The sequence below is a fragment of the Gorilla gorilla genome, chromosome 20 (assembly GCF_029281585.2).
Source record: "Gorilla gorilla gorilla isolate KB3781 chromosome 20, NHGRI_mGorGor1-v2.1_pri, whole genome shotgun sequence".
NCBI lineage: Eukaryota > Metazoa > Chordata > Mammalia > Primates > Hominidae > Gorilla > Gorilla gorilla.
This window is the reverse complement of record NC_073244.2, coordinates 22985127-23011881: the sequence shown is the minus strand read 5'-3', so window position 1 is coordinate 23011881 and position 26755 is coordinate 22985127. Positions and strand designations below refer to the sequence as shown.

The following is a 26755-nucleotide window of genomic DNA, read 5'->3' as shown; positions in this document are numbered from 1 at the left end:
CGGAGGCAGCGACCAATGGGAAACGGCGTAGACCGGGGCGCCTGCCCCCCCCCCCCCCCCCCCGCCCAGCCCCGCCCCCGCCCGGCGTCGGGCCGTCGGACGGGCTGGAAGGGGCGGCCGCTCGGGCAGGATGGCGGCGGCTGCGGTGGGCGCGGGCCATGGCGCTGGGGGCCCGGGCGCAGCGAGCAGCAGTGGTGGGGCGCGCGAGGGCGCGCGGGTGGCGGCGCTGTGCCTGCTGTGGTACGCGTTGAGCGCGGGCGGCAACGTGGTCAACAAGGTGATCCTGAGCGCCTTCCCGTTCCCGGTGACCGTGTCGCTGTGCCACATCCTGGCTCTGTGCGCCGGGCTCCCGCCGCTGCTGCGCGCCTGGCGCGTGCCCCCCGCGCCGCCCGTCTCGGGCCCCGGACCCAGTCCGCATCCGTCGTCCGGCCCGCTGCTGCCGCCGCGCTTCTACCCGCGCTACGTGCTGCCGCTCGCCTTCGGCAAGTACTTCGCGTCCGTGTCAGCGCACGTCAGCATCTGGAAGGTGCCCGTGTCCTATGCACACACCGGTAGGTTCCGCGCCCGGCCTCGGGGGCGGCGGCCGGGCCCGCCGCTTCGGGTTTGGGCGCATGGATAGGAGTGCGCCGCCCGGGGCGCGTCCCGCCGGACTGCGAAGTCAGCAGAGGGGCTGCCAAGGGTTTGGTAGGGGAGGGACACGCACGGGGTTCTCAGGGAGAAGAGGAGCTGAGAAGAGAGCTGAGAGGTAAGCAGGACAGACCACAACAGCCGTGGTAGGAGGAAGCCCTACCGAAAGAGAAGGGGCGAAGAGGTGTGAGGGGCTGCCAGGCCCTCCCATCCCGCCGTGGAGGTGGAACAGGTTGGGCCCTGGAATTCAGGCAGCCCCCTGAGTGCCCTTCCCTCTCTTTGCAGTCAAGGCCACCATGCCCATCTGGGTGGTCCTCCTGTCCCGGATCATTATGAAGGAGAAGCAGAGCACCAAGGTAACCCCTGGCAGGGACTCTGGGCAGATGGGAGCTCCAGGGGGTTCCTCCCTGTTGCCAACTGGTGACGTGGTCAGGATCCTGGTCTGCAGGCTGCCTGGCTTCCCGTCAAATAGGGAAGTCAGTGTAGAGGCCTCCAGTGGCCTTTTACTACTCAAGTTCTAGAATCACCCTGTGAGCAGTGGTGTGTGGAGTATGTGTCCCTCTGTGATCTCTGCTGTGTGGTCTTAGGAACACTGTTGTCCCTTTCAGATCCAATTTTCCTCCCCGTTTTGATTCCCTACCTGGGTTTGCTGGTAGGTGATGGGTTGGTCACATCTTGGCCATACACCCCATGTGTGGCCTTTCCAGTGGGACTAGGGATGGATGGATCAGAACGCTGTCGGTTAGGTTTTCACTTTTTTTTTTTTTTTTTTTTTTTTTGAGACGGAGTTTTACTCTTGCCCAGCCTGAAGTCCAGTGACACAATCTCAGCTCACTGCAACCTCCGCCTCCCAGGTTCAAGCAATTCTCCTGCCTCAGCCTCTCGAGTAGTTGGGACTACAGACGTGCACCACCACACCTGGCTAATTTTTTTGTATTTTAATAGAGACAGGGTTTCACCATGTTGCCAGGCTGGTCTCAAACTCCTGACCTCAAGTGATCCGTCCGCCTCAGCCTCCCAAAGTGCTGGTATTACAGGCGTCAGCCACTGCACTTGGCTAGGTTTTCACTTCTTGACAAGAGATTTCTGTCAGGGGACCTCTGGGATCAGAAGCCAGACGCGATCAAAGGAGTTCGATCTTGGCAAAATCCAGCAAAGTCTTAGAAATTAAAACAGCCAGAAGTTGTGATGGTCTGGGAACGGAAGCGAAAGTGGCACACAGGACTCAGGGCTGCATAAGGAGGATGCTTTGGGCACAGTCCAAATTTTGTTCAAGATGCCAAGCCAGGGTATTTCCTGGCTTGGGGCAAGAATAGCCATGGCTTTAGCTGGAGACAGCTTTATCCCGTATCCTTAAGTGGAAGTTGGGCGCTTGTTGTCTCAGCTGGAATCCATTTCATGCTGATGCTGGACACCGTGCCTCTTTTCCAAGTGGTTGGTTTCTGGCATGTTGTATTTTATGTAACTCAGAGAGGTAGTGCCCTGGATCGGCTTATAGAAATTGGGCCACCTATGGCTGATTTTTTTTTATTCCCGCCTGTCTTTGTCTCAGCAAGACCTGTGTGTGCTCTGTAGCCCTGCTCCCCCAGGGTGATGTCAGGCTGTGACTTGGCTCCTGAGAAGTCAGAGTTGTCCCGGAGGTGTGTAGCTGCATCACTGGATATCATCGTGTTTATCAGGTTTCCCCGTTGTACGGGACATTGTACCCAGCTTGGGCAAGGAGCCGGAACTTCACACAGTGAGGAAAGACTGGGAATTGGCCCAGTTAGGCAGCCAGACTAATTATAATGACATCATAACTTCTAGGAACCTGCCCTGCAAGGCAGATAAGGCCAGTAGTCATCATTCCTGATCTCAGGTTTTCCTGAGATGGACTGAGAGGGGAGAATCATGTGCCTGAGGGCCACAGCCTGGTATTGTGGAAGCTGGAATTCAGGTCCACAGCCCTCAGTCTGCCCTCCCTGTGGCATGACCACTCCCTCCTAAAATCTCCACCTCTCCTATCTCTCCTTAAGAGCGTTTGTTTGTTTTTCTGAGACGGAGTCTCGCTCTGTTGCCCAGATTGGAGTGCCGTGGTGCGATCTCAGCTTACTACAAGCTCTGCCTCCTGGGTTCAAGCGACTCTTGCCTCAGCCTCCCGAGTAGCCGGGATTGCAGGCGCGTTCCATCACTCCTGGCTAATTTTTGTATTTTCAATAGAGACAGGGTTTCACCATGTTGGCCAGGCTGGTCTCAAACTCCTGACTTCAAGTGATCTGCCCTCCTCAGCCTCCCAAAGTGAAGAGTGTTCTTTGTAGGACAGGATTGAGCCGAGAGTCAGAAGAGCTGGACACGCGGGAATGGATCCTGGTGGATCCTGGAAGTTGGGAGTTGTTTAGCCCTGCATGCCAGACCTTCTAGAAGGCTCTCTGTCACTATGTTTGCTACTCGTTCATTCAGCTAGCAGCTATTGAGTGCCTACTGTGTGCTAGGCACCAGGATAAAGCAGTGAACAATGATCTGCTCTAAGGTTGTACACTAACGGGACCGGATGATGTAACAGACAGAGTGGGTGGAGAGGCTGGGCACGGTGGCCCATGCTTGTAATCCCAGCACTTTGGGAGGCCAAGGTGGGCAGATCACGAGGTCAAGAGATCGAGACCATCCTGGCCAACATGGCAAAACCCCATCTTTACTAAAAATACAAAAATTCATTGGGCGTGGTGGTAGGCACCTGTAGTCCCAGCTACTCAGAAAGCTGAGGCAGGAGAATCGGTTGAACCTGGGAGGCAGAGGTTGCAGTGAGCCGAGATCATGCCACTGCATTCCATCCTGGTGACAGAGCGAGACTCCGTCTCAAAAAAAAAAAAAAAAAAGAGTGAGTGGAGAGCTCTCTGCTGGGGAAGCCCAGGCAGTGGCCCTGGGAACACAGCACAGGAGCCTCCCAAGGTGGAGGTGGGTTGGAGAAAGCGCTCCTTGTGAAGGCAGGAGGTCACTGGGAGGAGAAGGCATCAGTGGAGTGTGCCAGCCAGGAGTAACCATACTGGAAGAGCCTGAAGTAAGAGGGAATGGGGGCTGGGCGCAGTGGCTCACACCTGTAATCCCAGTACTTTGGGAGGCCAAGGTGGATGGATGACGTGGATCAGGCGTTCAAGACTAGCCTGGCTAACATGGAGAAATCCTGTCTCTACTAAAAGTACAAAAAAATTGGCCGGGCATGGTGGCACATCCCTGTAATCCCAGCTACTGGGGAGTCTGAGGCAGGAGAATCGCTTGAACCCGGGAAGCGGAGGTTGCAGTGAGCCACGATTGTGCCACTACACTCCAGCCTGGGCGACAGAGCGAGACTTGGTCTCAAAAAAACTATTTTTTAAAAAGAGGGAACGGGGGAGCCTTATAGAGGATCAGGGCTTCAAACCCTGGTGCGTCAGTGGCAGCTGAATAGATCTGTGGAGTTAGGACCAGCCCCGGGCTGTGGCCCTGAGCAGAGGCTCTTAATGGGGGTGACAGTATGGGGATGGGGCTACCCACAAATAAGCCCTGCCCCTGGCGCTCTGATAACCACCTGCCCCCAGCCACCCACCAGAGCGTCACTGGCACAGCAAACAGCACTTTCAAAGTGTTAGGTGGTATCCCTTTGCTGAGGGAGGAGAGGGGCTCTTCCCTGGGCATCTGTGGCGTGTGGCCCAGCTCTAGTCTGGCCTGTGAGCCCTTCTTGATGACCTCTTCCTGCAGGTATACTTGTCACTCATCCCCATCATCAGCGGTGTCCTGCTGGCCACCGTCACCGAGTTGTCTTTTGACATGTGGGGACTCGTCAGCGCCCTCGCCGCCACGCTGTGCTTCTCGCTTCAGAACATTTTCTCCAAAAAGGTATTTGGTCACCATCAGCGGACATGCATGGGGTTTCAGGGGTGTGCGGGCAGCAGGCTGGTGGCATTGGGAAAACAGGTGGAGTAGAAATTTCTTTGCTATTAGAGCAGAAAAATCTTGATTGCCATTCTGCTGATTTTCTGTTTGTCATTTTGCTTTTTAAATAGTTTGTTTTTCTGGCCGGGCACAGTGGCTCATGCCTATAATCCCAGCACTTTGGGAGGCCAAGGCGGGCGGTTCACTTGAGGCCAGGAGTTCAACACCAGCCTGACCAATATGGCAAAACCCCATCTCTACTAAAAACATAAAAATTAGCCAGGCACGCATCTGTAATCCCAGCTACTCCAAATGCTGAGGCACAAGAATTGCTTGAACCCAGGAAGCGGGGCTTGCAGTGAGCTGAGATTTTGCACCACTGCACTCCAACCTGGGCAAGAGTGAGTCTCCATCTAAAAAAAAAAAAAAAAAGTTTTTCTATTATAAAGTTAATGTGCTCAATAAGAAAAAAATAAAGAAAAGCTCTTTTATTGAGACCAAGGCTCACTGTCGCCCAGGCTGGAGTGCAGTGGCACAATCATAGCTTACTGCAGCCTCAGTCTTCGAAGCTCAAGTGATCCTCACACTTCAGCCTCGTAAAGCACTGGGATTACAGGCATTAGCCACCAGGCCTAGCTAAAAACTTCAATTTAAAACAAGATTTTAAAACTTGTTGAAGCTTAGTGCAGTGGCTCACATCTATAATCCCAGAACTTTGGGAGGCCAAGGCAGGAGGATCACTTGAGGCTAGGAGTTTGAGACCAGCCTAGGCAATAGGAATAGAGTGAGACCCCGTCTCAAAAAAAAAAAATTGCTCTTAACTCCTGTGATAATCACACACTTTTCGGGTACCACGGTTAATGCAGTCTCTCTATTGGAAATACCAGTTATTTCCAACTTTTCATTGTAATGTAGAAACAATCACGTGTGTGATGTTTTCCTGTCTCAGTTATTTCATTATGATAGGCTTATCTCAGGTTAGAGGGCATGAAACGTTAATCACTCTTAATATGGTTTGTCTGGTCGTATTTTAGAAAGGTTATACCAATTCAGCCTCAAACCAGTGGAATTTCAGAGTGCCTACTTCACTTCATCCTCACCAGCACTGAGTGTTACTGTTTTATTTTTGTTTTCTTTTCTCAGTCGTTTATGCGTGGAGCGTGGTGCTTGTTTCAGGCCTGTGCTGTGTGTGTCCTCACAAATGCACTTGCAGGTTTGGTGTTCAAGCTCAGATGTCGGGGTTAATGTCCAGTCACTGTGTTTGGGGCCTGAGTCACTGGAGCCCTTTTTGCCACATATAGTTTTAATCACCCTCTAAAGAGGCTTTCCCTTTCCAGGTCTTGCGAGATTCACGGATCCACCATCTCCGGCTGCTCAACATCCTGGGCTGCCACGCTGTCTTCTTTATGATCCCCACCTGGGTTCTGGTGGACCTCTCGGCTTTCCTGGTCAGCAGCGACTTGGTGAGTTGTACAGCACCAAGAACACGCCATTTTCTTGGCTAGTTCCAGAATAGTGCTTTGTTGAGGAGCTGTAGCTGCATGTTAACATTGGGGTATCTTTTGGGCACCTGACAGCCAGCCCTTTCAGCAGTCAGTCCTCTGTAATGCCTCACGGTGACGATGCACGCCATCGAGGAAGTGGGTTTCCTGTGCATTTCCTTCTCTGGTGTGCTTGATCCCAGGTGCTGATAGCTGCTGTGTGTGCGCCAGTAGCGTCAAGGAAGAGAAGGTGACTCTTTCACCTCCTGACAGTATAGTCCAGATAGCACATTGACTTTTTATTTTTACTCATTTTTTATTTTAAATGTTTATTTTTTAGAGACAGAACCTTCGCTCTGTTGCCAGGGCTGGAGTGCAGTGGCACAGTCATGGCTCACTGCAGCCTTGACCTCAATCCGGGACTCAAGCGATCCTCCCACAGCCTCCCGAGTAACTGGGACTGCAGGCGAGTACCACCATGCCTGGCTAATTTTTTTTTTGTTTGATTTTTGTTTTTTTACTGTTTTTGGAGAGACAGGGTCTCACTATGTTGCCCAGGCTGGTCCTGAACTCCTGGCCTTAAGAGATCTGCCTTGGCCTCCCAAAGTGCTGGGATTACAGATGTGAGCCACTGTGCCTTGCCAGCCCTGGAACTTTGAAAACTATGCACTGGCCAAAAAAAAAGAAAAAAAAAAAAAAAAAAAGCCCGGGCACAGTGGCTCATGCCTGTAATCCCAGCACTTTGGGGGGCCAAGGCGGGCGGATCACGAGGTCAGGAGTTTGAGAGCAGCCTGGCCAATATGGTGACACCCCGTTTCTCCCAAAAATACAAAAATTAGCCAGGCATGGTGGCTCGCGCCTGTAGTCCCAGCTACTCGGGAGGCTGAGGCGGAAGAATTGCTTGAACCCAGGATGTGGCGGTTGCAGTGAGCCGAGATGGTGCCACTGCACTCCAGCCTGGGTGACAGAGGGAGACTCCGTGTCAAAAAAAAAAGAAAAAAATGTGCGCTGCCTGGGTGTGGTGGCTCACGCCTATAATCCCAGCACTTTGGGAGGCCAAGGTGTGTGAATCATTTGAGGTCAGGAGTTCGAGACCAGCCTGACCAATATGGTGAAATCCTGTCTCTACTAAAAATACAAAATTAGCCAGGCGTGGTGGTGCACGCCTGTAGTCCCAGCCACTTGGGAGGCTGAGGTGGGAGAATCGCTTGAACCCAGGAGGCAGAGGTTGCAGTGAGCCGAGATCGCACCACTGCACTCCAGCCTGGGCAACAAGAGTGAAGCTCTGTCTCAAAAAAAAAAAAAAGAAAGAAGGAAAACTGTGTGCAGCTCAGTTCCTCCCTGGTCTCTATTTCCATTTACTCCACGTCGAATCTTTCTGCCACCTGCAGGGTCTGCCTTCAGAGAATGTGTTATAAATGAATGCAAGTGCCTGCGGTGAGCAGGAGGCCAGTGCGATTCTTCCAGACTCGAGTTAGAAAGGAAAAGTAAATATTTATTGAGGTCTTCATGTGGTCTAGCTGGATTTGTGACATTTCTTATCTTTAATCCTTGGCTCCACCTGCTGAAGTAGTGGATATTACCTCTATTTTCCCAATCAGTAAACCATGGCTCACTTTTCTAACTTTCGTTTCACACTGATGAGCTGTAATTCTTCTGTGAAGAACTTTCCATCTTCCAGGACTAGTTTGTTACCTTGAAGTATGGTACGAGAAAGGCAGTTTAATGCTTAACTGTTCCTTTTGATGACTAATTTTCAGGATAGAGAGTTGGAGCTTACTCCAAATGTTGACCAGAGTTGAGGGTTTGTTTGGGGGTAGGGAAGGGGTTCTCTTTTTTTCTCCAGCATCATTGTGAACTTTTATGTGTTTGTCAGTTGCATGAATTATTCGTTTTCCTAGTCAAATTGTCCTGTCTTGGCCAGGCGCAGTGGCTCCAGCCTGTAATCCCAGCACTTTGGGAGGCCAAGGTGGGCAGATCACTTGAGGTCAGGAGTTCAAGACCGGCCTGGCCAACATGGTGAAACCCCATCTCTACAGAAAATACAAAAATTTGCCAGGCATGGTGGCGCACGCCTGTAATCCCAGCTACTCAGGAGGCTGAGGCAGGAGAATTGCTTGAACCTGGAAGGCGGAGGTTGCGGTGAGCTGAGATCGCACCACTGCACTCCAGCCTGGGCGACAGAGCGAGACTCCATCTTAAAAAAAAGGAAGAAAAAGAAAAAAAAATTTGTCGTGTCTTAGCCATTGGAGCCCTTCTGATTGGCTCCCTGCCCTTCTAGCACTGTGGGTCAGCGTTTCGCCCAGCGGGATGCCCGCCTTCACCTTGTGTACTTCCCATCCCAGAGCTGCAGTCAGACCCTCCTTCAGGACTCCAGGTGCCGTTAGTGGGGAGCGGTATTTAGAGACACAATCCAGGTGCCGTGGGTGCTTTTTGCTGCTGGGTGGTCATTGTTGTTAGGCCTTTACTGTGTAAAATTAGGAAGTACACACTTGGGGCAGCAGCAAAGAGTTCCTAGCAATTAGCGTCACTTTCAGTTGAACAGTCCAGATCTTTGCTGTTTTGAATTTCGTATTTAGATCTCGTCGCTGGTATGCTTGGTTCCGCTCCTCGTTTCTTAGTTGCTTATTCTACCCCAGTTATTCACTGATGTTATTCTACTGTACACTCACTCATATAATTGCTTCAGAATGAGCATTCTCACAGCACAGTTGCAACTGGAGTGCTGAGAGAAGGTTAGTATTTCTTTGCAGGCTGGGTGCGGTGGCTCACACCTGGAATCCCAACACTTTAGGAGACCGAGGTAGGTGGATCTCTTGAGGCCAGGAGTTCGAAACCAGCCTGGCCAACGTGGGGAAACCCCATCTCTAGAAAAAATATAAAAATTATCTGGTGTGGTGGCGTACGCCTATAATTCTAGCTACTAGGTAGGTGGAGGTTGCAGTGAGCTGAGATCACGACACTGCACTCCAACCTGGGTGACAAAGCGAGACTGTCTCATAAAAATATAAAAAAAAGAAGAAGTCTGGCCATGATTCCTGTACTCTTCACCCTGTCCCCTCCCTGACCATGGATAACATTTCTTAGGCTCCTAGTTCACCTGTTCCATATTTTTGCAAATATAAGCAAATTTGCATGTATAATCACCCTCTGTCCTTATTACACACAGAGTAGCTTTTTATTTTATTATTTTATTTTATTTTATTTTATTTTTTGAGACGGAGTTTCTCTGTCTCCTAGGCTAGAATGCAATGGCATGTTCTTGGCTCACTGCAGCCTCCGCCTCCCGGATTCAAGCAGTTCTTCTGCCTCAGCCTCCCGAGTAGCTGGGACTACAGACACCCACCACCGCGCCCAGCTAATTTTTTGTGTGTTTTTAGTAGAGGTGGGGTTTCACCATTTTGGCCAGGCTAGTCTCAAACTCCTGACGTTAGGTGATCCACCCACTTCGGCCTCCCAAAGTGCTGGAATTATAGGCGTAAGCGACCACGCCCAGCCCAAAAGTAGCTTTTTAAATTTACAGGTCAGGCACAGTGCCTCACACATGTAATCCCAGTATTTTGGAAGGCAGAGGCAGGCAGACTGCTTTAGCCTCAGGAGTTTGAGACTAGCCTGGTCAACATGGTGAAACCCCGTCTCTACGCAAAACAAAACCAAAAATTAACCTGGCATGGTGGCACATGCCTGTAGTCCCAGCTACTTGGGAGCCTGAGGTGGGAAGATCACTTGAGCCCGGGAAGGTCAAAGCTGCAGTGAGCGATGTTTGCACTGCACCCCAGCCAGCATGACAGAGCAAGACCCTATCTCAAAAATAAATATAAATATACAGTCATCCTTCCATATCTGTGGGTTCCACACTAGTGGATTCAACCAACTGCGAATTGAAAATATATGGTAGAGAAACAAACAAAATACTATAATAAAGAATAAGACATTTTAAAATAATACAGTATAACAATTATTTGTATAGCATTTTTATTGTATTAGGGATTATAAATAATCTAGCGATGATTTCAAGTATATGGGAGGATGTGCATGGATTACATGCAAATACTAAACCATTTTATAAAAGGGATTTGAACATCTGTAGATTTTGGCATCCGCAGGGGTTCCTAGAACCAGTCCTCCGTGGATACTGAAGGGGAGCTGAACTATTCTGCACCTTGTTCATTTCATCTAATCGTCCCAGAGAGCTCTTCATAACGACATAGAAGGCCTTTCTCATTTCTTGTACGGCTGTGTAATAGTGTCAGTGGGTTTCCTGTCAGTTCCTCTGCTGTTCTGTGTTACAGCTCATTAGAGTATGTATGTGTCCACACGTGGACAGAAACATACAGGCTTTTGCTGTGTTTTTGTGTCTTTGCTTTTCTTGCACTTAGGAAATTTTGTGTTGTTATTGTTTTTCTAGTCATTATCTTTTTTGTTGTTGTTGTAATACCTCAAGTAACCTTTTTTTTTTAGTTGAGGCTATGTATGTTATGTTTGGTGGTGTTTTGTTTGGTTGTTTTTTTTTTTTTTCGTAGAGACTGTCTCCCACTGTTGCCTAGGTTGGTCTTGAACTCCTGGCCTTAAGCCATCCTCCCGCCTTGGCCTCTCAAAGTTCTGGGATTACAGCTGTGAGCCACCACACTTGGCCCATATGTTTTTTAACATGAGCATGATTTTGTGTATTTTAATAGCAGCCCTAGGCATACACCATATTCACTAATGTTGCAGTCTGAAGATGGGGTTCCCACATGTCTGGGTTCCCCCTCTTTGTCTTGTGTCTCCCACATAGACTACACAGACAGCAGGTTAGTTAGCACCGTCGCAGTCCTGTTCTCCAGAACAGGCGGGAAGAGGATGAGATGGGAGAATGTCAGCTGGTGTCTGCTGCTCTCCAGTCTACCAAGAATCAAAGGCTGCAGTGGGCAGTTCCCAGAGACGCCTGGCCCAGTTGCCAAATGGCTTGGCAAAAGACAGGCGGGGATTCCTAGACTCTGGAGCAGGTGGCCTGGTTTCAAAACTTGGACAGAATGCATGAAGCAGCTGCTTGAGAACCGAGAAATAAATGGTAGCAGGCAGATGGCCGGGGGAAAGACCACCGGTGGAGCCACCGGTGAGTTCGTCATTCTTCTTCCTCCTGTGTCTTCAGCCTGGACATGAGGCAGCTCAGAAGGTAGATGCGGGCACTGAATGAGAACAGAGATGTTCTCTGCTTGGAGTCTGGAGAATGGGAAAGGAGACTCCTAACCCTCAAAGAGAATGGAGGAAATCCCCTGTTAGGCTTTTTCTTTTCTTTTCTTTCTTTTTTTTTTGAGATGGAGTCTTGATCTGTTGCCCAGGCTGGAGCGCAGTGGCGTGATCTCAGCTCGCTGCAACCTGTGCCTCCAGGGTTCAAGAGATTGTCCTGCCCCAGCCTCCCATATAGCTGGGATTACAGGCACATGCCCTCATGCCCAGCTAATTTTTATGTATTCTTTTTTTTTTTTTTAGTAGAGATGGGTTTCACCATGTTGGCCAGGCTGGTCTTGAACTCCCGACCTCAGGTGATCTGCCTGCCTCGACCTCCCAAAGAGATAGGATTACAGGCGTGAGCCACCACACCTGGATGCCTGTTAGGCTTTTTCTCTTTTTTGTTTTTTTCTTTTGGTTTTTTTTGGGGGTTTTTTTTTGTTGTTTTTTTTTTTTGTTTTTGAGATGGAGTCTCACTCTGTTACCCAGACTGGAGTGCAGTGGCACGATCTTAGCTTACTGTAACCTCTGCCTCCCAGGTTCAAGTGATTCTCCCACCTCAGCTTCCTGAGTAGCTGGAATTGTAGGTGCACACCACCACTCCTGGCTAATTTTTGTGTTTTTAGTAGAGACGGGGTTTCACCATGTTGGCCAGGCTGGTCTCGAACTCCTGACCTCAGATCATCTCCCTGCCTCAGCCTCCCAAAGTGCTGGGATTACAGGCGCCAGCCGGCACGCCCGGCTGTCTGTTAGGTTTTTTTCTATTTTCTTTTTTGCCATCATCTCTTGCTTCCCAGGCTCCTGACAATGCTATGTTGGTAGCAGCAGCAGCAGGTTCCACAGCCACCTAAAACCCTGAGAAAGGCGACTCTTCCTCTGCAGTTTGAGGACATATAGTCCTCAGAGGATGGGATGAGCCCTTCTGCAGCTTGTTCTCTGTACTGTCACTGCTTGACCCTCAAATGGAAGTGTAATCACAGGAAGTGAACAGCAGAGTACAGTGATTAAACCTCAGCTTTCTGACTGGAGGGCCATGAAAGGGACGGACTAGGAAACTAGAAAGTACTCAGGAGATTGTGTGGAGGGAGGGGCTAAGGACAGCGACCTCATAAAGTCACCCATGGAATCCCAGGCTCGCCCCTGAGCATCACACATGTGAGGATGAGATCTTAAACAGCATACCAAAGACTGAGAACAGAACTGTGGGAGAGACCACTGCTTGGCTTTCAGACTGACCACGGGCGGCACAGACTCAGGACAGAGCCAAATACCACTGGAAAGGCTTTGAAAACATAACTGACATTGGAACCACAACCCACAGAAGGCTGGTCAAGCCTGCAGCCTGAACCCAGCATCATCAATTGCCTGCTCAAACAAAACGTCAACATTCTTCATAGGATTTAAATAAGACCCAGACTTTTATAATATGCTAAATGCCCGGAATTCCAGCCAAAATTACATAGTTTACGAAGACCCAGGAAATTCCAGGTGGTTGGGAAAAGACAATCAACAAGGGCCAAGAGTGCAATGACACAGATGTTGGGATTATCAGACAGACTTTAAAGCAGTGATTACCATCGTGCTCCAAGGAGCAAAGTAAAGACTCTGGAGAAAAATGTGAACAGATAGAAGATAGAGTGAAGAACCAAATGGAAATTTTTAAAATTCCTTTGAGACAGGGTCTCATTCTGTGCTCAGGCTGGAGTGCAGTGGTGCAATCACAGCTCACTGCCACCTCAACCTCTCTGGGCTCAGTGATCCTCCCACCTCAACCTCTTGAGTAGCTGGGACTACAGGTTCACACCAGCATATCTGGTTAACTGTGTGTGTATTTTTTGTGGAAAGAAGGTTTTGCCATATTGCCCAGTCTGGTCTCAAACTTCTGGGCTTAAGCAATCCACCCGCCTCGGCCTCCCAAAGTGCTGGGACTATAGGCATGAGCCACCAAACTTGGCTAGAAATTTTCTTTTTTTCCCTTAGACGGAGTCTTGCTCTGTCACCCAGGCTGGAGTGCAATGGCGGGATCTCGGCTCACTGCAACCTCTGCCTCCCAGGCTCAAGTGATTCTCCTACCTCAGCCTCCCGAGCAACTGGGATTACAGGCGCCTGCCACCATGCCTGGCTAATTTTTATATTTTTAGTAGAGATGGGGTTTCACCATGTTGGCCAGGCTGGAGGCCAGAAATTTTTAAATGGAAGATAGTAACTTAAAAACTCACGGGATTGGCTGGGCATGGTGGCTCATGCCTGTAATCCCAGAACTTTGGGAGGCCAAGGCAGGTGGATCACAAGGTCAGGAGTTCAAGACCAGCCTGACCAACATGGAGAAACCCCGTCTCTACTAAAAATACAAAAATTAGCTGGGCATGGTGGCACGTGCCTGTAATCCCAGCTACTCAGGAGGCTGAGGCAGGAGAACTGCTTGAACGCGGGAGGTGGAGGTTGCAGTGAGCCAAGATCATGCCATTGCACTCCAGCCTGGGTGACAGAGCGAGAGTCCATCTCAAAAAAAAAAAAACTCAAGGGATGGACTCAAAAGCGGAATGGAGGTAACAGAGGAAGGAGCCAATAACTTGAAGATAAATCAGTCTACATTATCCAGTTTAAACAACAGAGAGAAATTAGATCAGAAGACAATGGACAGATGGCTGGGTGCGGTGGCTCATGCATATAATCCAATCCCAGCACTTTGGAAGGCCGAGCCAGGTGGATCACTTGAGGTCAGGAGTTCGAGACCAGCCTGCCCAATACAGTGAAACTCCTCCTCTACTAAAAATAGAAAAATTAGCCAGGTGTGGTGTGGCACACCTGTAGTCCCAGCTACTCGGCAGGCTGAGGCAGGTGAATTGCTTGAACCTGGGAGGCAGAGGTTGCAGTGAGCCGAGATCGCGCCACTGCACTCCAACCTGGGTGACAGAGTGAGACTCTGTCTCAAGAAAAAATAGGCCGGGTGCGGTGGCTCACACCTGTAGTCCCAGCACTTTGGGAGGCCAAGGTGGGCAGATCACCTGAGGTCAGGAGTTCGAGACCAGCCTGGCCAACATGGTGAAACCCCATCTCTACGAAAAATACAAAAATTAGCTGGGCATGGTGGTGGTTGCCTGTAATCCCAGCTACTTGGGAGGCTGAAACAGGAGAATCACTTGAACCCGGGAGGCAGAGGTTGCAGTGAGCTGAGATCGCACCATTGCACTCCAGCCAGGGTGACAAGAGCAAAACTCTATCTCAAAAAAAAAAAAACCAAAAAAAAAACTTCACCATCCTGGCTAACACGATGAAACCCTGTCTCTACTAAAAATACAAAAATTAGCCGGGCATGGTGGCAGGCGCCTGTAATTCCAGCTACTGGGGAGGCTGAAACAGGAGAATCACTTGAACCCAGGAGGCAGAGGTTGCAGTGAGCTGAGATCGCACCCTTGCACTCCAGCCAGGGTGACAAGAGCAAAACTCTATCTCAAAAAAAACCAAAAAAAAAAACAAAAAAAAAAACTTCACCATCCTGGCTAACACGATGAAACCCTGTCTCTACTAAAAATACAAAAATTAGCCGGGCATGGTGGCGGGCGCCTGTAGTCCCAGCTATGCGGGAGGCTGAAGCAGGAGAATGGCGGGAACCCGGGAGGCGGAGCTTACTGTAAGCAGAGATCCCACCACTGCACTGCAGCCTAGGTGACAGAGCAAGATTCCGTCTCAAAACAAAACAAAACAAAAAACTTCAGTACATGGAATGTTACACACAGTGGAGCATTACTCAGCAATGAAAAGGTACCAACTCTTGTCCCTCACAACATGGATGAATGGCAGAGTTGCCACACTGAGTGAAAGCAGCCTGTCTCCGAAGGTTCCCAGCCATGTGATTCCAGTTCCATGACAGTCTCCCAAGGACACACGGATCATGACAGAAAACATGGATGGTTGCCAGGTTTAGGAGGAGGGGGTTAGGACAAAAGAGAAGCCCCCCAGGAATGTCCTAATCCCCGATGGTCATGGTGGTTCCATGAATTGATGCATTTGTTAAAATGCCTGGAATTGGCCAGGCGCGGTGGCTCATGCCAGTAATCCCAGCACTTTGGGAGGCCGAGGCGGGTGGATCACGAGGTCAGGAGATCGAGACCATCCTGGCTAACACGGTGAAACCCCGTCTCTACTAAAAATGCAAAAAATTAGCCAGGCGCGGTGGCGGGCGCCTGTAGTCCCGGCTACTCGGGAGGCTGAGGCAGGAGAATGGCGTGAACCCGGGAGGCGGAGCTTGCAGTGAGCAGAGATCGCGCCACTGCACTCCAGCCTGGGCGACAGAGCAAAACTCTGTCTCAAAAAAAAAAAAAAAAATGCCTGGAATTGTGCACTGTGCTGCCAAATCAGTCCATTTTATTATGTATCTTTTTTTTGTTTTAAGCCAGATTGGTTGGGTTCCCTTCCCAGAAGATAGATACCTATGCAAGCAGGAAGAAAATAGCATGGAAGTCCTAACCGATCACCTTAGGGAGCGACCCCTGGGAGAACAGGCTGGCCCAACATGAAGGCATCCTGGTGGGCTCGTATATATTACAGGGGCTGTTCCTCCAGTGAGGTTCCCTGCAGAAGCTGCAGGGTGTATGGCACAGGTAAATGGATTTGCATTTGGGAGTTCCAGTCTTGAGTTGGTTGACATGGAGCTGGTCGCCTAAGCGTGTCTTCCTTGCATTTGAGAGGACCGTGTGATCCTTCTCTCTTGGAGTGCAGTGGAGATGGAGTCAGGTAGACATCCTGCAGCTCCAGCAGGGCCTCCAATCACGGTCGCCCTGGGCTGAGCCAGCTCTGTCCTCCTGTGGCCAAGGTCAGCGTGGCCTGGAAATTGGCCTACAGGGCAGTGTCTGCCTGTCCTGGGACCAGCCTAGGCTCTTTGGGGGATTCCATGGTCCCGATGTCTGCTAGTTGTGATTTCTTAATTTCTGGATCCCTTAGTCAGAATGGCCTCATTCTGGTCAGGGTCAGATGGTAAAGTTTTGTGAGGTTTTTTTGAAACAGTGTCTTACACTGTCGCCCAGGCTGGAGTGCTATGGTGCCATCGTAGCTCACTGTAGCCTTGAACTCCTAGGCTCAAGCGATCCTCCCACCTCAGCCTCCCAGGTAGCTGGGACCACAGGTGTGCACCACCATGCCTGGCTAATTTTTTTTTTTTTTTTGTAGAGACAGGGTCTCACTGTGTTGCCCAGGCTGCCCTCAAATTATTTTTCTTCCTTAGCCTCCCAGAGTGCTGGGATTACAGGCATGAGCCACCACGCCCAATCTAAACTGGTTTTTTTGTTTTTTTTTTTGAGACAGAGTCTCGCTCTGTTGCCCTGGCTGGAGTGCAGTGGTGAAATCTCAGCTCACTGCAATCTCCACCTCCCAGGTTCAAGAGATTCTCCTGCCTCAGCTGGGATTACAGGCATGCGCCACCACACCACACCCGACCAATTTTGTATTTTTAGTAGAGACACAGTTTTACCATGTTGGTCAGGTTGGTCTTGAACTCCTGACCTCAGATGATCCAGCTGCATCGGCCTCCCAAAGTGCTGGGATTACAGGTGTGAGCCACTGCACCTGGCCTCAGCTGTTGATGGTAACATCACCTCTCGTGTTTGTTTGGCTTGAGATTGTTGTAAAGCACTTCAAAAGCCATGATTCTGTTTCATCCTTGCAGCAATAGGTGCAGACCCGTGGCTTTCATATTACCAGGTACTTCGCAGGCTCAGAGCCACCTTCCCAGGACCTCCAACCCTGTAGAATGCATTGTGTCCAACAAGCAGATCCCTGCTTTGCCAAACCCAGGGTTCCTGGCTGTTCACTGCCAGGGAAGGCTTTGGCTTACGTCTTGCTTGGTGCCCTTTGGGGACCTGGCTTCACCTGTTTCCTTGGCAGGAGACGGCGGGTGATTCCCGTGCTGTGTGATGTCATGAGGTTCTGAGGTCATGGACCTAAAGCACCTAGTGTCTCTTGGTGACACACCTGGACTGGCTGCCTGTGGACCATGAGGCTCCAGATGAGCCCCTCCACATCCCTTCCCCTAACCCTGCCAGGTGGATACAGGGAGGCAGGGTCACCGCTGCCCACTGAAGTGCTGTCTTTACCTTCCGGTCTCTGCAGACCTACGTCTACCAGTGGCCCTGGACGCTCCTGCTCCTGGCTGTCAGCGGCTTCTGTAACTTTGCCCAGAATGTTATCGCCTTCAGCATCCTCAACCTCGTTAGCCCCCTGAGCTACTCGGTTGCCAATGCCACCAAAAGAATCATGGTCATCACGGTGTCCCTGATCATGCTGCGCAACCCAGTCACCAGCACCAACGTCCTGGGCATGATGACTGCCATCCTGGGGGTCTTCCTCTATAACAAGGTGAGAGTCTGGGAGGCTGGGCAGGGAAGGAAGCCGGCCCCCCAACACCCAGGAAGTCAGAAAAGGAAGGGCCTCCCGGGCGCTCAAGGCTGGGGCTGTACGTCAGAGCTTTGCCACTGACTGGTTTATGATCTTGGCGCAGCCCCATCCCACTCTGGCTTCCTTTTTCCTGCATAGGCAACCTCAGGTCCTCAAATCATTCTGGCTGTGTCTCAGCTGGGGTTTTCCCTCCCTCCTCTCAAAGGCTCTGTTTAGTGCGGTGTAAGGACATGGGATGGCCAACAGGGAGGGCTTGCCTTCCTTTCCTTTTCATTTTTTTTTTTTTTTTTTTTTTTCGAGATGGAGTGCTCTGTCACCCAGGCTGGATTGCAGTGGCGCTCCATCCCAGCTTACTGCAACCTCCGCCTCCCGGGATCAAGCGATTCTCCTGCCTCAGCCTCCCGAGTAGCTGGGACTACAGGCGCCTACCACCACACCTGGCTAATTTTTGTATTTTTAGTAGAGATGGGGTTTCACCATCTTGGCCAGGCCAGCCTCCAACTCCTGACAGGTGATCCACCTGCCTTGGCTTCCCAAAGTGTTGGGATTACAGGCGTGAGCCACTACACCTGGCCTCTTCATTTGTTTCTTAACACATGTAGATATGGGGTCTCTCTATTTTGTCCAGTCTGGTCTCCAACTCCTAGCCTCAAGTGATCCTCCCGCCTGGGCCTCCCAAAGCACTTGAATTACAGGCATAAGCCACTGCGCCTGGCCAAGGACTTGTCTTCTGAGTCTTTCCATGCACTGTGGTCTGGTCCATTCATGTCTGCTTTCCTTGCTCAAGCCCTATGACTTATGCTGGCCCTGGAGGTTAACTGACTTTTTTTTTTTTTTTTTTTTTTCTGAGACAGCGTCTTGCTCTGTCTCCCAGGCTGGAGTGCAGTGGTATGGTCCCAGCTGACTGCAACCTCTGCCTCCTGGGTTCAAGTGATTCTTGTGCCTCAGAACGCCTGAGTAGCTGGAACTACAGCATGTGCCACCACACCCGGTTAATTTTTTGTATTTTTAGTAGAGACGGGGTTTTGCCATGTTGCCCAGGCTGGTCTCAAACTCCTGAGCTCAGGTGATCCTCCCGCCTCGACCTCCCAAAGTGCTGGGATTACAGGTGTGAGCCACCGCAGCCAGCCAGTTGATTGACTTTGAATTACGAGCTCTTATGCCCCGGGATGTCCTATCTCATTGCTCTCTTTCTGGCACAGACCAAGTACGATGCAAACCAGCAAGCCAGGAAGCACCTCCTCCCCGTCACCACAGCAGACCTGAGCAGCAAGGAGCATCACCGGAGCCCACTGGAGAAGCCCTACAACGGCCTCCTCTTCCCCCAGCACGGGGACTATCAGTACGGCCGCAACAACATCTTAACAGACCACTTCCAATACAGCCGGCAGAGCTACCCAAACTCATACAGTTTGAACCGCTATGATGTGTAGAGTCCAAAGGACAGGACCAGACTGTTGGTGACTCCTTCCCCGGCCCCCACAGCAGTATCAGAAACTTCTGACAATCAGTGAATGTACAACCCAGCCGAGTGGACGGTGCATAACTCTCCATCAGAAGCCCTGGGGTTCCTGGCCCCCCGTGAGCCACAGGAGGATGCGTTGCCTGCAGTGCAGACGGCCGTGAGCTCTGGGCAAACCTAAACAGAGACCGGTGTCTCATGCTCTTTCTTCCTGGAGTCTGTCATCTGAGGGCCGTGTCCCTGCGGAGATCTTGGCCACGTTATACCTTTCCATGTGGAATTATTCCCCAAGCAGTGTAGCTCAGAGCACTTGTGTCTGCATTCCAGATAACATTCAGGACCTGTGTGAAAAGCTGGGGTCACTGTGGCTGTAGACCATGAACTGGCAGTGGGGGCGTCCAGGGCGGTGCTTGAGAACGTCAGACTGGCTACTTTAATTCCCTGGCGCAGATATGCATAGGACCAACAGGGTCACCAAGCAGACAGGGAGCCCGTGAGAATCATTCAAAACATCCCAAGCCACAGAGATGGATCCAGTTTCCTGGTCATCCCCTTAGCAGTTCACAAGTTCCTGGCAAATGTTCCAAAGCAAAAAGCGATTGCAATTAGCATCCAGTTCCTGCAGCCTGGTGCTCTGCCCTGCACGTCAGGGTTGGCATCCACCCAGATCCAGATGGAAGGGAAACTTCTCTCTTCTCCTTTGCCTCCTCTTCCCTCACCAGAGCAGGGCGCTTCTCTTGGGGTGGTGAGAAGTATCTTCGAGAAATTGTGTTCAGTATTTCAAGCTCTGTTTCTGTGGCACATGTCTTTTGAGAGGCATCTTCACCTCTTCTGTGATGACTTGGTATGTTGTTTGGTAGAGAGATCTTGATTTTCGGAGGATCTTGCTTTTTTCTAGGGAATATTTTGTAGTTGTGTGTGTGTGTTTTTGCCTTGGTCCCCATCATGGGATGCATTAGGACTGGCCTATGCATCGAAAATCTTTTTGTTTGTAAACGTTTAAAAACAAAGTTCCCCGGCCAGGCACAGTGGCTCACACCTGTAATCCCAGCACTTTGGGAGGCCAAGATGGGCGGATCACGAGGTCAGGAGTTCGAGACCAGCCTGGCCAACATAGTGAAACCCCATCTCTACTAAAAATACAGGAATTAGCCGGGCATGGTGTCGCGTGCCTGTAGTCCCAGCTACTCAGGCTGCTGAGGCAGGCGAATCGCTTGAACCTGGGAGGCAGAAGTTGTGGTAAGCCGAGATTGTGCACTCCAGCCTGGGTAACAGAGCGAGACTCCATCTCAAAAAAAAAAAAAAAAAAAAACAAAACCGAGTTCCCACTGGTGATGCCTGTCTGACACATTTTGGTATTTAGTAGGAAATGAAGTGTTTCGAAGCTTCGAGAGAAGCTTCAAAATTGTCACAATTGCTGAAAACAATGAATCGTGAACATTATCTCAATATTTTGTATAATAGACAAGACCACAGTGTTTTGGTTCCCTGACCTGTTTTTGTGTTTATGTTAGGATCTGAATCATGTTCTGGGTAAGGGGACGAGGAGCGAACACTGCACTAAGATTTGGTTTGTCAAATCAGATTCTTTGGTCAAGAGTCAGTTTGGGGCCAGGCGTGGTGGCTCATGCCTGTAATCTTAGCACTTTGGGAGGCTGAGGTGGGCGGATCACTAGAGTTTGAGACCACCCTGGCCAACATGGTGAAACCCCATCTCTACTAAAAATACAAAAATTAGCCAGGCATGGTGGCACCTGCCTGTAATCCCAGCTACTTGGGAGGCTGAGGCAGGAGAATCACTTGAGCCCAGGAGGTGGAGGTTTCAGTGAGCTGAGATCACACCACTGCACTCCAGCCTTGGTGACAGAGTGAGACTCTGTCTCAAAAAAAAAAAAAAAAAAATCAGTTTGGGTCTTGGCAGAAATCAACATAAGGAATATGACAAGACCCCAGTAGGTAACCCTGAGTGCTCAGGTCCGAGCTGTGGTCTCTTTTACGGCTTCATGAAAGGACCGTGCCCTCACGGAGGGGACCACGGCTTGGGTTGTGAGGTCTTAGGTGATGGCTGCCTTCTTTCTTCATCACCACACCCAGCTTCTTGCTGGCACTTAGGGGAAGAGAGCAGCAAATGAGAGATTTGCCTTTTATCTCCCAGCGAGCGAGATGTTTCCCTGTTCAGAGAGGAAGTAACATCACTTATGCTTGACTGGTGTTTTTTTTGTTGTTGTTGTTTGTTTTTCTTTCAATTGGAATTCTGTATTTAAGATGTTATGTCAGCTGACACATGGGACACTCCTGAAGAGGTGACCGGCCCCCCACCTTGTTTGGTGGTGAGTTTCCGCACCACCGGCCTCAGAAGTGTCCCTGTTGCTTCGTCTCTTGTTCGCTTGCTTTGTAAATACTTTGGTCCCAAGCTGAGACAATTGCTGTGTAAAACGTGAAGAGTCAATCCCAAAGGGTGTTATTTGTCAGAAGAACTTGCAGTGTGCCTTCACCGAAGGCAGTCAAGTCTGCAGTTGGATTTTTCTCACTGGCGAATGACAAGAAACAGGGATAATTTTGCACTGCGGAGATATTACGGGAGTTGTCTATATGATTATATATAGTACCTGATTCTTTGAACATATTGTTGAACTCCAAAATGAATTCGACCTCCATTCAGGCTTCATGAAATCTCTGAAGTTGCTGAAATTTGTATATTATTTTCCTTTTCCAATGCAAGATCTGCTGGTGAGGGGAAATGACTGTCTGGTTTTATTATGGTTTATAAATTAATAAATGGGCTATTTAATTCTGTATATAAATTTACAGCAAGTACGTACACTGGAATGAATGAGGCAATCGCGTTACACCAAATCAGCAGATCAAAAGACAAACACATATTTCTGAGACTTGGAGGTCCACATCCCCCGCCCCCTGCCAAGATGGAGTCTTGCTTTGTTGCCCAGGCTGGAGTGCAGTGGCGCAGTCTCAGCTCACTACAACCTCCATCCCCCGGGTTCAGGTGATTCTCGTGCCTCAGCCTCCCTAGTAGCTGGGATTACAGGCATGCACCACCACGGCTGGCTAATTTTTTGTGTTTTTAGTAGAGACAGGGTTTCACCATGTTGGCCAGGCTGGTCTCGAACTCCTGGCCTCAAATGATCCGCCCACCTTGGCCTCCCAAAGTGCTAGGATGACAGGCATGAGCCACCATGCCTAGCCTGATTGACAATGGCCTCTTGAAGGCTGGTTTTTCCCAGCCGGACACTGCCCGCCCCACATGCTCCACTCACATGCTTTCATCTGCAGGCCTGCCTTCCTCTCAGCCACCTCACTGCTGAGCTCTGTGGTAGAGAATTTCCTTTACCCATCAGGGTATGGTCTGGCTGGTAATACTGACTCCAACCCAGCTCCTTCATTTTATAGAAGGAGGCATTTCTGAATCATGTTTGTTCACCATGGCGAGACTCACTGCAGAATTTTTAACCACCTTATTTTAAGTCATTCATTCTAGGAACAGTCAAGCCCCTACGACAAAGGGGACAAGCCAGATCCGTTTAAGTGAGGAAGCACTTGCAGTTTCTGAATTTTGCTGTGTATTTGTCCTACGTCAACCCAACAGGCCCTTTGCTATAGCTGGGACATTACCAGACCCCAATACCTTAGGGTCTCACAGCCTGAAGGACACAGAGCATTGAATTATTAAAAGACCTGAAAATATTATAATTTTTTTCAATTGTCACCTGTTTTCAAGACTTAAATGCTATAGACTTTTCTGCAGGAATGACGTGTATATTCCTCACTGGCATTTACCAAAAATAAATGATGGTTTCCAGGGAATCAAAATTGGTCCCGATTTGTCAGCGAGGGTCTCTTTTTGAGTGGCCCTGTCTTCAGTGTGCCCAGCAACAAAATGTGGAAGGAGGAGAAAGCAAGCCAACTTGGCTGTCACGTCTGGATTTACTGCAACCTTTGTTTTTTCTTGAGCCAAAAATAAGGACGTGCGATTTGTGAATTGATCAGGTGATACAATGAAAATAGGATCACAGCTAAATTAATGACGTGACTTTATTGAACAGAATAACATGGGAAGTCTAGGAACATTGTGGCAGCTGTGCTTATGAAACTTTTTTTTTTTTTTTGGTATGTTTCATGTTTTTTGAGACAGGATCTCATTCTGTCGCCCAGGCTGGAGTACAGTGGCGCAATCCCGGCTCTCAGCAGCCACAACCTCCCAGACTCAAGGGATCCTTCTGCCTCAGCCTCCCAAGTAGCTGGGATACAGGCATGTGCCACCAAACCTGGCTAATTTTTGTATTTTTTGTAAAGATGGAGTTTCACCTTGTTGCCCAGGCTAGTCTCAAACTTTTGGGCTCAAGCTATCTGGCCTGTTATGTTTTTGGTTTAAGAGACAGGGTCTCACCTTATTACCCAAGCTGGACTGCAGTGGCACAACCACAGCTTCCTGCAGCATCAAACCCTAAATTCCAGTCCCGTGCCTCAGCCTCCCAAGTAGCTGGTACAGGTGTACACTACCACACCCAGCTAATTTTTAAAATATTTTTAGAGATGGGGCTCTGTGTTGCCCAGGCTGGTCTGGAACTCCTGGGCTCAAGTGATCCACCTGCCTTAGCTCCCATAGTGTTGGGATTACAGGTGTGAGCCACCGTGCCCAGCCTGAAGCCATTTTTGAGTATTGACAGCCAAGACTGTGTACATGCTACATGCCCAGCTCAGTGGTGAGCTTTTCACACACGATACCTTTGTGAGTTTTATTAGCCTTGTTTTTCAGGTGAAAATGAGGCCCAGCGGGGTCCAGTCACTCCTCTGGGATTACAGAACTGCTTAAATCTGGCTCCAGAACCCATTTTTCCCCATTACTTAAGCCATCCCCAGCAAAGGGTTTCTTTCAAACAGAAAGGGTTTGAGTTTCTGCCGAAACTATTGCGCATGTCCTTTTCATTCATAATCTTTTTGTTTAGTGATTTACTAAGCACCGACTGTGTCAAGCAGCAGGAAACAGATATGGAAGCCTCCCACCTTCAAAGCACTCAGCCTAAATGACAGGTATGTAGCTAAGTAGCACATGGGAGCTACTTAGAAATGCTAAGACCCGGGGGATGGGGGACTAGGGGGAGGTGGCAGGGCTTACGCCTGTAATCCTAATATTTTGGGAAGCCAAGGTGGGCAGATCACCTGAGGTCAGGAGTGCAAAACCAGCCTGGCCAACATAGCGAAAGCCCATCTCGACTAAAAATACAAAAAACTAGCCAGGCGTGGTGGCACGCTCCTGTAATCCCAGCTACTTGGGAGGCTGAGGCAGGAGAATCGCTTGAACGTGGGAGGCAGAGGTTGCAGTGAGCTGAGATTGCACTGCTACACTCCAGCCTGGGTGACAGAGCGAGACCCTGTCTTCAATAAAACCCCACAAAACTTCAGTTACCATCTGACCCTGACCACAATGAGACCATTCCGATTAAGGGGTCCAGAGTCAAGAAATCACAACTAGCAGACATATGGGCCACAGAACCCCCTCAGTGCACCTGGCCCTCCACGTTGCTGCTTAGGTGAGTCCCTTCACAAGGCTCATCTCACTCGGGGTGTCCACTTTACTTGCTGGAGAGTATCTGCAGCAGCCAGTCTACCAGCTCTTTCTACTGCTTTCTTCTGACCAGTGGATTCTGATTTGATCCTTTGAAACGAGCTTGGTAGAGGTCCCTCTGAGGCTTATATTTTCAGTCTCAGATACATGGCTTTTTTGTTTCTGTTTTTGTTTTGAGACAGAGTCTCGCTCTGTCGCCCAGGCTAGAGGGCAGTGGCGCAATCTCAGTTTGCTGCAACCTCCCCCTCCCAGGTTCAAGTGATTATCCTGCCTCAGCCTCCTGATTAGCTGGAATTAAAGGCGCCTGCCCCCACGCCCAGCTAATTTTTGTATTTTTAGTAGAGACGGGGTTTCACCATGTTGGCCAGGCTGGTCTCGAAATCCTGACTTAAGTGATCCGCCTGCCTCAGCCTCCCAAAGTGCTGGGATTACAGGCATGAGCCACCACACCCAGCAGCATTTTAAACAATCTGAAACAAATGTATGAAAGTAGTGACCGTGGGTGTACTAACTTTCTAGAAGGTAGCTGAGCAATATCAGTATTGAATTTGCACACCCTTTGACTCTACACAAGGTTTGTATCTACTAAGACACTTTTTTTTGACACAGAATCACTCTGTTGCCCAGGCTAGAGTACAGTGGTGCAGTCTCGGCTCACTACAAACTCCACCTCCAGACTCAAGCGAGTCTCCTGCCTCAGCCTCCCGAGTAGCTGGGATTACAGGCACGTGCCACCATGCCCGGCTAATTATTTATTTTTTAGTAGAAACGGGGTTTCTCCATGTTGGCCAGGCTGGTCTCAAACTCCTGGCCTCAAGTGATCTGCCCGCCTTGGCCTCCAAAAGTGCTGGGATTACAGGCGTGAACCTCCACGCCCAACCCTATATACACTTAAGACACTTTTAACAGTGGCCTAAAAATGGAACCAAGCCAGGAGACTAGAGTCTCACTTCAGTAAGTTGTAGTGAGTCCACACCATGGCATCCTATGCAGCCTCAAAAATCACAACATTGCCCGGGCGCAGCAGCTCATGTGTGTCATGCCAACACTTTGGGAGGCCGAGGCGGGTGGATCACGAGGTCAGGAGTTCAAGACCAGCCTGGCCAGCATGGTGAAACCCTGTCTCTACTAAAAATACAAAAATTAGCTGGGTGTCATGGCACATGCCTATAATCCCAGCTACTCAGGAGGCTGAGGCAGGAGAATCTGTTGAACTTGGGAGGCGGAGGTTGCAGTGAGCCGAGATCATGCTACTGCACTCCAGCCTGGGCAAAAGAGTGAGACTCTGTCTAAAAAAAAAAAAAAGTGACAATACAGATTCATTAACCTGTTCTGATTGAGGAGCCTATTAAGAATCCTGTAAATGCTGTGTATCTTCAACCCTCGAAAAGGCATTTATTTTGCTACCAATTTTGTTAGTTCATGGTTCTCTGAAATCTATCCATTGCAGATCCCAAGTTAAAACTCCTAGATGTAGCCGGGCACGGTGGCTCACACCTGTAATCCCAGCACTTTGGGAGGCCGAGGCAGGTGGATCACCTGAGGTCAGGAGTTTTAGACCAGCCTGGCCAACATGGTGAAACCGTCTCTACTAAAAATACAAAAATTAGCTGGGGGTAGGCCGGGCGCAGTGGCTCACGCCTGTAATCCCAGCACTTTGGGAGGCCGAGGCGGGCGGATCACGAGGTCAGGAGGTTGAGACCATCCTGGCTAACACGGTGAAACCCCATCTCTACTAAAAATACAAAAAATTAGCCGGGCGTGGTGGCGGGTGCCTGTAGTCCCAGCTACTCGGGAGGCTGAGGCAGGAGAATGGCGTGAACCTGGGAGGTGGAGCTTGCAGTGAGCAGAGACTGCACCACTGCACTCCGGTCTGGGCAACAGAGTGAGACGCCTCAAAAAAAAAAAAAAAATTAGCTGGGTGTGGTGGTGTGCACCTGTAGTCCCAGCTACTCGGGAGGCTGAGGCAGAAGAATTGCTTGAACCCCGGAGGCAGAAGTTGCAGTGAGCAGAGATCACACCACTGCACTCCAGCCTGGGTGACAGAGCAAGACTCTGTCTCAAAAAAAAAAAAAAAAAAAAAAACTTCTTCATGTAGATTTTACC

At 49.9% G+C, this 26755-nt stretch overlaps 1 protein-coding gene across 1 annotated transcript; it reads left to right on the top strand.

Annotated features, from left to right (window-relative positions):
* Positions 1-68: 68 nt before the first annotated feature.
* Positions 69-21869, top strand: SLC35E1 (solute carrier family 35 member E1). Its single transcript, XM_019015675.4, has 6 exons — positions 69-551; positions 913-983; positions 4342-4479; positions 5853-5978; positions 17319-17564; positions 18806-21869. The coding sequence occupies exons 1-6, from the start codon at positions 131-133 to the stop codon at positions 19034-19036; spliced, it is 1233 nt and encodes a 410-aa protein (XP_018871220.2). The 5' UTR covers positions 69-130; the 3' UTR covers positions 19037-21869.
* Positions 21870-26755: the final 4886 nt, after the last annotated feature.